General features: G+C 35.2%; 1 protein-coding gene across 1 annotated transcript; it reads left to right on the forward strand.

The window, feature by feature from the left end:
* Positions 1–1,712: 1,712 nt before the first annotated feature.
* On the forward strand, positions 1,713–8,205 carry LOC146736179 (uncharacterized). Its single transcript, XM_085505752.1, has 3 exons — positions 1,713–1,802; positions 3,286–3,446; positions 3,765–8,205. Exons 2-3 carry the CDS (start codon positions 3,311–3,313, stop codon positions 5,810–5,812), a joined length of 2,184 nt encoding a protein of 727 aa, XP_085361878.1. The 5' UTR covers positions 1,713–1,802; positions 3,286–3,310; the 3' UTR covers positions 5,813–8,205.
* Positions 8,206–9,089: the final 884 nt, after the last annotated feature.

The following is a 9,089-nucleotide window of genomic DNA, read 5'->3' on the forward strand; positions in this document are numbered from 1 at the left end:
ACCACCGCGCTTTAAATGCGAGTAATATTAAATTGTTAAATGTATCTTGAGGGAAGCAAGTCATTGTCAAAAGACAGGTCAAAGGTTAACTAACCGCTATTAAATTCTGTACTGGCAGTGTTCATCCAATAAGGCATTTGATTGGTCAAATTGTTTTCATTTGAAATTTATAAATATTTTATGTAAGAAAAGCAATGCTTTCTTGAAATGCATAGTACTTTGGCACAACAAACCTGTTCTGTTCATCTTTATAAATATTTACAAATTTCAATAGCAGATAAATCTAACCAGCCATTCAACATTTGCAGGGTAACCATTGGAAAAACATTACAATGTCTTGTTTCAGTTTGAATTGTGAAATTTATAAAAATTTATAAAAATGAAGAGAAGAAGTTTGTAGTGCTGATAGTGCTGCTTTCTGCCATTCACTGTATAATCTACCATCTATCACCAACACACACAATTCACTATTACCGGTACCAAGGATTTATAAGATAACAGTATATAACTCTAATGTACGATGTTATGCAATAAAGATCTCACAAGAAGCATACTCTTGTGATTTGTGATTACATTCTTTGCCATTAATTGAACATATAGTTCTAACCAATAACTTCACAGAGCACAGTGGATACTTGTTGCAGTTACATGAATAGAAATCAGACAGATTTATCGCTTTATTCAAAAACTCATAGTCAAGGACACTACAAAAAATGGTCTGCAATGAACACACACCAGTTCTTTCACAGATTATTTTTTTCTCCATAGACCATATAATAGTGTAGGATCTATGGTTTCTCTTAAGATTTTGTCATTACCAGTACCTTGTATGTGATCTTTCTAGCCTTTCAAAAAAATCATTGTCAGGGGTCAACCATTTTAAATCATGGGGGTGGCTGGAAGAGTGTGTGACCAGTACAATTGTTTTTTTTAGTGGTGTCTTATCTGTACATTTTTATTTTCTTGAATTTGCTAACTGATTTTTCCTGCAAGACTTGCATGCTTATTTGTCTCTCGGTGTCTAACTTACATTCCCCCCCCCCGCCGTAATTTCAAATTAACCGCCCCTATTACCAATGAAATTATTTTCTCTATTTCTGATAACAAATTCTATGATGTCATACTTTACCCATAATTCTTTGCTGAATAATCAAGATGGCAGACTAAATAAATTGATGAAAAGTTGAATATCTAGAGAATAAAAAGTGATATAAAAAAACTGTAAATTGCATGTTCTTACATTTGCCAAGCTCTTTTTAATATGGGAGTATGTAGTTAGCCTTGACTTCTCCTTTAAATCTGTCGACTAGCGTGCGCGTTCTGTGGTTGAAACACTGAAAGTACAAATACTTGGTGTTGGAGTGAGAAATGTGAAAGAAAAGTTTGATAAATCGTACAGATTTGGATTTTAACTTTCGTTGAACCAGGGTGAACTTACTAGTGTATTTTTAAAACCTTGTAAAAAGAGGGCGCCCTTCATACAATAACCATCGACACGATCGACACTTCTACTTGGGGCGATAGGAAACTAAAAAAAAAAGTGGAAAAACAGCCTCAATAACTTGCGTTCCATCGTCACACACAACACCAGCAAATTATGTCTTCGATTCACGATGTATGGGGACGACTCGCGTTAACGCCAAGGTGACGTACACGAAAAAGCCGCCACGACCAAGTTATGCTTACTCGTAACCTTGTAACCCTTGACCGGAATGAAAACGAGGCCAGTAAATATATAGAAAGAGTGTTTTGTTGCAAAGAATTCCGAGCAGTTTTCCCGTTATTTAGGCTTGATCGGTTGGGTAAGGAATCGTGGTTTGTTTTTTAAAATGTTATTTATAATATATGGAGTATTGATAGTCGCCACTATCGCAGCTCTGTCGAATACATTGACAGTTTTGAATTGTCAAACCATCCTCTACAATGACAAGTGCATGAGTTTTTCGCTCGATTTACGAAAATTGTAGCCCCTGGCATCGACCGACCACTTCCAACCCGACCACGGACGTTGTGCATGAGGTTTTATTGTTAATCCGATATAATTAAAACACGGTCCACGTCTTTCAGTCGTTTAGTGTCGACGTTGGATCTTGCATTACACACAGAGGACGTTGACAAAGATAATTTTCCTCCCGACATTATTACCGTATTTCCCGTATTAAAAGCGCATGCGCCTACGCATCTAAAGTATCACTACAATGTTTATCTTGTATGCTTTAACAATGGCCGTTCCACGCCACCCCCTGGCACAAATTTTGTGTAATGCAAATTTAAAAAAAAAATCTGTATTTGTTTTAGTATTTAACTCTATTTGACATGGCATATTTTACTCTGATCGGTTGTAATTATAATTTAATCCATCAGCTCTGCAAACTCATGAATATTTATAGAGGTTGCTAGCAATAATTTTGCCACATCCACAGACCCCCAGGCATACAGATAAAGTTGCAAATTAAATTAACTTCATCGGCTGTGTTGTTGATTTCGACGTTGTGTCCAACTGTTTCAAGCAGTTACATTTTGACAAGCATGTTATTATTTTTAGAACTTGCATGTTTGAAACACTGATATTTGCCAAATGTGCAAGTCAAAAATGCTGTCTGTTTCTAGTGTGGCCAATCGTGTACTACATTTTAGATGCATTTTTTATTCTCATTCTTCCCAAATTGATGTTACCCTCAGAAGACCAACTTGTTACAGTAGGTTGTAATGCATACATTTCCTGATCATGTGTCAAGCTGGTACCAAGCATGTTTGGTTTTGGTATAAAATCAGGAGAGTTAGATTTGGTGCACCCAGTGACTTAATTGAAAGATAATCTGACTGATGGGATATCGTCAATTCAAACCTGCGTTAGGCCAACGTTGTGCCATCATCTAATAAGCTCTTAGTCTTGTAAATTGTTAGCTGTAGAATAATATTCATGAAATGGGATAGGATGCAGAATTGCAAATACTGTATCATAAATCATGCAGATACTGTCACACCAATACTGCAACAGATGTATAATACTGTAAAATACTTTATTTTCGCTTGGAATGATTTTTGCTATTTTTGCTAAAGGAATGATTTAGTAAAAATAAAATCCAGCGAATATACCTTTTTTCCTATATCTTACATTCAACTCGTGAAAATAAGTTCCATACAAAACACCTAAAAAGTTTTTGCAGCGAAAATTAATTCCAGCTAAAATGAAGTATTTTACAGTAATAACTTTTACCTCATGCATTTGTTGTATCAAGGATATCTTCCAATTAGTACTCACTTGTGTTTTTATTTACTTAGTTTCAGATCGGTGTTGAAACTCGATATGGACGCATGTCCTGTATGCAACAGTCCAGCGACATTGAGAGGGAAAAACAGATTAATTCTTGATGTTTGTAAACATTTTATTTGTGTGTCATGTTTGATCAGATCACCAGAGGAGTGCAAGATATGTACAGCAGGTAATTGGAGTATGATGAGAATAAAATATTAAACTTTCTCAAACTGAGCATTTCACTATGGGAGAGCATTTTCTATGGAATATAATAGGAAAATATTGGAAACTCACTTGATACTATAATTTTTGCATACATTAATTTTTATAATTTGTTAAATTTATGGCATTTTATGGATCAAAACTTTGCATCACTGACTTTACTAAAATATTAGAAGCAGTATTTTGAGATATTTAGAATCTCAAGAGGAATTACTAATAATAATGTAGTGGTGATATTAAATTTATACTGAGAAGTTATGATTTATATTTCGTATCATTTCAGAATGGGATTTGCATAAAAAGACCACTTGTCTTGAGAGCTGTAGCACTGGAGGTACTACCAGTTTTATTTCTGCTAAAGAGTTTGATCGGAAAGACTTTGATCGAAAAGACTTTAATCTGAAAGATTTTGATCGAAAACCAATGAATGATAAAACAGCCATGTCTGAGAAGGTTTCCCAAACGTGCTCCAGGGATGAGAGATTGCCGGAGTCTGCAGAAGAATGCCTTACTGATGTTAAAAAGGAAGAAACTGTCGTGTCCGAGAAGGTATCTGTGACAGATGACAGAAACGGGAAAACATCTGAGGAGTTCCACCCAACCGATGTAGGAGATGAGAGAATAATAGCAAAGAGAACTAGAAGACGTAAACCGATACACGTGCATAAGATAATAGAAAAAAAAGGGAGTTACTATGACGATGACAGTGATGAAGAATTCTTTACTAATGAAGATGATAGAGAATTCGCATCCAACTCTGAGGACACATCAGAGCACATCAAAATGACCCTGAAAACAAAACAAACGTCTGACGGTTATAATTCAGAGCCTGAAGGTTTTAATCCTGATTCAGAAGAAGTGCCAGATGAGGAAAAGGATTATGGGAAGGATGGTGAGGAATGTCCAAGAATAATTAAACCACCGAAAATTAGAATAACCCTAAAACTTAATAAAACAAACTCTAGAAAAAGAAAAGCTCATTCCGGTGATGATGAGGTTGGAGGTATCGTAGACAGTGGTACAGATGCAACTAAAGCAATTATTCCCAAAAAACGTGGTCGGCCACGAGTACCAGATTCCATGAAGAAAAAGAAACCGCAAACAGTTGTGAAAAGACATTTCTGTGACGTCTGTGGGAAAGGTTACCCTGCTCCAAGTAGGCTGGAAAATCATAAAAGAATTCATACTGGTGAGCGACCATTCCCATGTGACAAGTGTGAAAAGAGGTTTCCTGATAAGCGAAAATTAGCCATTCATCAGGGAACCCATTCTACAGTTAAGCGCTTTAAGTGTGATGTGTGTGGTAAAGGTTTAAAGAGTAAATATGCCCTCACATACCATGTGTCAATTGTGCATGAGGGAAAAAGACCGTTTCCATGTCCTCAGTGTGAACAGTCGTTTGGACAGTTGGGGAATCTGAGCTACCATGTTAAAGTGAAGCATGATGGGCAACGTGAATGCTGGAAGTGTGGAGTATTTTTTACACAGGAAGAAATCAATGACCATCGCAAAGGCTGTTTGCAACCGCCGAAGAAGCATAAATGTCAAGAATGCAATAAACTTTTTAAGACTATCCGAGATTTGGCCAGGCATTTTCGAGTTCATAGTGGTGAGAAACCGTACATATGCGAGATATGTGGCAAGGGTTTCGCACAGACAATTGGCTTGCGAACTCATCAGAATTTCCACAATAACTTCAGACCGTTCAAGTGTCCATACTGTCCTAAGACTTTCTGTGCAGGATCCAACTTGACAGAGCACAAGCGACTGCACACTGGTGAAAAACCATACCAATGTGAGTACTGTGGAAAAACGTTCTCATCTTTAAATAATATGAAAAAGCACATGAAAGTTCATTTCAAGAACACCGGGGCAATGGCAATGCAAAAGATGCACTTAAAGGAGGAGAATGCTAAACTGCAAGCGAGTGTCGACCAAGTGATGAAAGAGCCACTGGAACCACCGAAAGTATCTCCTGACACGCTCGCCGTGCAGGCAAGCGTTACTAAACCACCACCTTCCAATAGTGACACACCAGTTGAACCAGAAATACCACAATCCAATCCAGTACTGGATATCCCAGTAACGTCAAGTACTGACACCAGGTATATGAACTCTCCACACTTCACCGCTACAGAGGCTGCCATGCACTATTATAACCAGGCGCAACCGTCAATGGGAACAGCACCCTCAACCATACCATCGGTCGGTACCCAAGGATTCCCGTCTCAAAGCGGTTATCATTATAGCGCGTTGGAAAATGAGGCACTCTTGGCGTTGATGCAGAGTGCACAGTATGCAGCACCTGAACATGTATACCCTAAAAAATAATGTGGATATATGTAGGACCTGAACATGGATATATTGGGGGACCTGAACATGTATATCCTAGTAAATAACATGGATATATTGCTGGACCTGAACATGCATATCCTAAAAAGAATAACAAGGATATATTGCTGGACCTGAATATGCATATCTTAAAAAAATAACAAGGATATATTGCTGGTCCTGAACATGCATATCCTAAAAAGAATAACAAGGATATATTGCTGGTCCTGAACATGCATATCCTAAAAAGAATAACAAGGATATATTGCTGGACCTGAACATGCATATCTTAAAAAGAATAACATGGATATATTGCTGGTCCTGAACATGCATATCCTAAAAAGAATAACAAGGATATATTGCTGGACCTGAACATGCATATCTTAAAAAGAATAACAAGGATATATTGCTGGACCTGAACATGCATATCCTAAAAAAATAACAAGGATATATTGCTGGACCTGAACATGCATATCTTAAAAAGAATAACAAGGATATATTGCTGGACCTAAACATGCATATCCTAAAAAATTAATGTGGATATATGTAGGACCTGAACATGCATTAACCTTAAACTCATACCCTAACATTTGATGATGTTCATATATAGAACCTGAACATCTATACATCTAGACTTGAACCTTCATAAACTATAAATAAGATGGGTATGTGGAAATGTAACGAAAAATATGAAATAGACATATAAACATGCATACTGTAGAAAATGGATTGGATATGTACATGCCCTAAACCTGCATACCCTATCAAATTACATGAATATACATACCGGTAGTACCTGAACATGTATATCTTAACAAATGAAGTTGATAAATACTGTACCTGAATATGTGTATCCTTGTACATGAAATGGATATCTGTAGGACCTGAACATGCATATCCTATTAATTCTGTTGATATGTATACCACGCTATATATGACGTAGATTGTCAGTGTGCCATCTACAGGCATAATCTGAAGTTTAAAATGCAATGTTTTTGTGAGGTGGCAGGTGAAAGTTAAGGATGTTGTAGTTAAATATGATCTAATTATTTGTGTAATTTTTACCTAAAAGCTGATGGTCGTCATTCAGCTAGTTAACATTTGTTTGCAACAATCTTTTTACCTCCATTTCATCAACCCTATATCAAACACGACCAGCGCCCTCAATCATTATTTCATTGCTGCATTAGTACCATTGCTTTTAAACAATAACAATTTTGTTTTCTGTTGCTCCAGTATGTATATAAAAAGTAAGAACACTTTTTAATTTACTTGTAATAAGACTTGTGTAGTGATTTTTAACCACTTGTGTCGATTTTATCATTGCATTGTGATGTTCTTGTGGTGTAGTCTTCTAAACTACAGTTGATGCACGGAAAAATAGATTTGTACAATTGTCATTAACGGTTCAAATGTAGAAAGCCAAACTAGGTGTATTTTTTTAAAAATTTCTATTTGGTGCAAAATCAAAAAAAATAATTAATAGTTAAGTTCATAAAATTTCGCTTTAAATGTAGGTGGGTAAAAATTTTTAAGTCACTTGTTTCATCCCACGTTCATTTCACTTCCTTACACTTTACATTCATTATAATTATGAGGCTAGTGTTCTAAAATATTTTGACTTTTCAATTTTAGTGTTTTTAACCCTCTGTTTTATTTCCCACCGAAATTTAAGTTCTTCAATTTTTTTCAACCCAATGTTTGTTTTGAACACTTAGTATATGTTATTACTAAAAATAAATTTTGTTAGAAAAAGAAAAATCATGTTTTTAGAAGGTATAAGTTAACAAAAGTAGTGAAATGGGCAAGTTTTTAAAAACAGTATAGGATTGAGTTTAATGGTGTATTTTGCAAGACATGTACAAAATTCTAAATGGTTAAAAATTTGTAGGAGCTTCTACAGTGAGAGTGCCCTCTGGAGTTATAGATAAAGCATTCTTTTGTTTAGTAACTTGAGTTAATGTTGTTTGTTCAGACTGTTATTATTAAATATGGCAGGTGACAAGAAGGGCTCCAGCAATCTACGGAGTTCAGACTTCATCTAAACATGTTACTTTTTATCTGTAAGCTGGTTGGTTACTGCACCCTCACGGATGGGTTCACACATGTTCTACGTCAAATAAAGCCATCAACGAGGGCGCAGTAACTCGCAACAACTATATTCTGCTGCCATTGTATAGTCTAGTGTTTTAATACCCATTGTTTGCATTTGAGCAAAAACCAATCATGTCTTTTAAAGTTTGTATTTCAGTGTTACTCGTCAGAATCATGCACGTCAATTGCACTCTATTTTATAGTTGATATTTGTAGGGTTTGCACAAGACTAAAATTTGTTTTTCTACAATTATAATATTTTCTATCGTAAGCTTAATGTTATAAATATTGTATTGGTATACAGTTGTAGTTGGCATTTGATTCATTGTTGTGGGGGCATTTTCAAACATACTATTAATTTTAAAATATTCTTCTAGAACAAAATGTCATTAATTCATATATATATGCTTCTCCCCTTCCAATGATAAATTTTTTGGTCAACACTATAGTAAAGCCACTGATATTGCTGTTAAATATTTTTAAAATATTAGATTAATTAATTTTACTTATTGCCCTGTAGTTTGCCATTCAGTATATTGGAGAGAAGTGGAATAAAATTACCGTCAATTTAAAAATCATTTAGAACAAAATTTGTTTTATTTATACAGGCTATTTGCTTCTCTAATGAGAAATAAATTCTTTGATCGATTTCCTATCAGACTTTCATGCAGAATTTTAGTTTTATCATATTCTTGTCATACTCTTTATAACAAAAATCATTTTATTTTTTACTTTAGTTTTAAAAGTCATACCATGTATACAATTTGGCCCTCTCTAAAGGTGATTAAGATTCTGATGTAGGTTAAATCTCTGCTTGCTTTTAATTTACTTTATGGCTGCTGGTGTACACAACCATTAACTGATGAGTGTCACACATCAATGTAATTAGAGCGCCCTCCATCAACAGATTTTAATCACATTGTCTCTACACTACAAGAGTAACTAATATATGTACTTGCATTGACCCTATTACTGCCATTTCTCTTGATAAAATCAATCCTCAACTCATCACAAAAAGTAAGCGTTCTGAATTTGTGGCTCTTTTTATCATCATGATGTCATCGGCAACAAAGTTTGCTGTGATATTGTATCAGATTAATATACTGTATTTTCTCTATTAGTAGCGCATGCAAAAATATCAAAGATTTTAACGATCTAAAATCTGATAAATGTAATTTTTATT

The sequence above is a fragment of the Saccoglossus kowalevskii genome, chromosome 11 (assembly GCF_978046115.1).
Source record: "Saccoglossus kowalevskii chromosome 11, keSacKowa6.1, whole genome shotgun sequence".
Classification (NCBI taxonomy): Eukaryota; Metazoa; Hemichordata; class Enteropneusta; family Harrimaniidae; genus Saccoglossus; species Saccoglossus kowalevskii.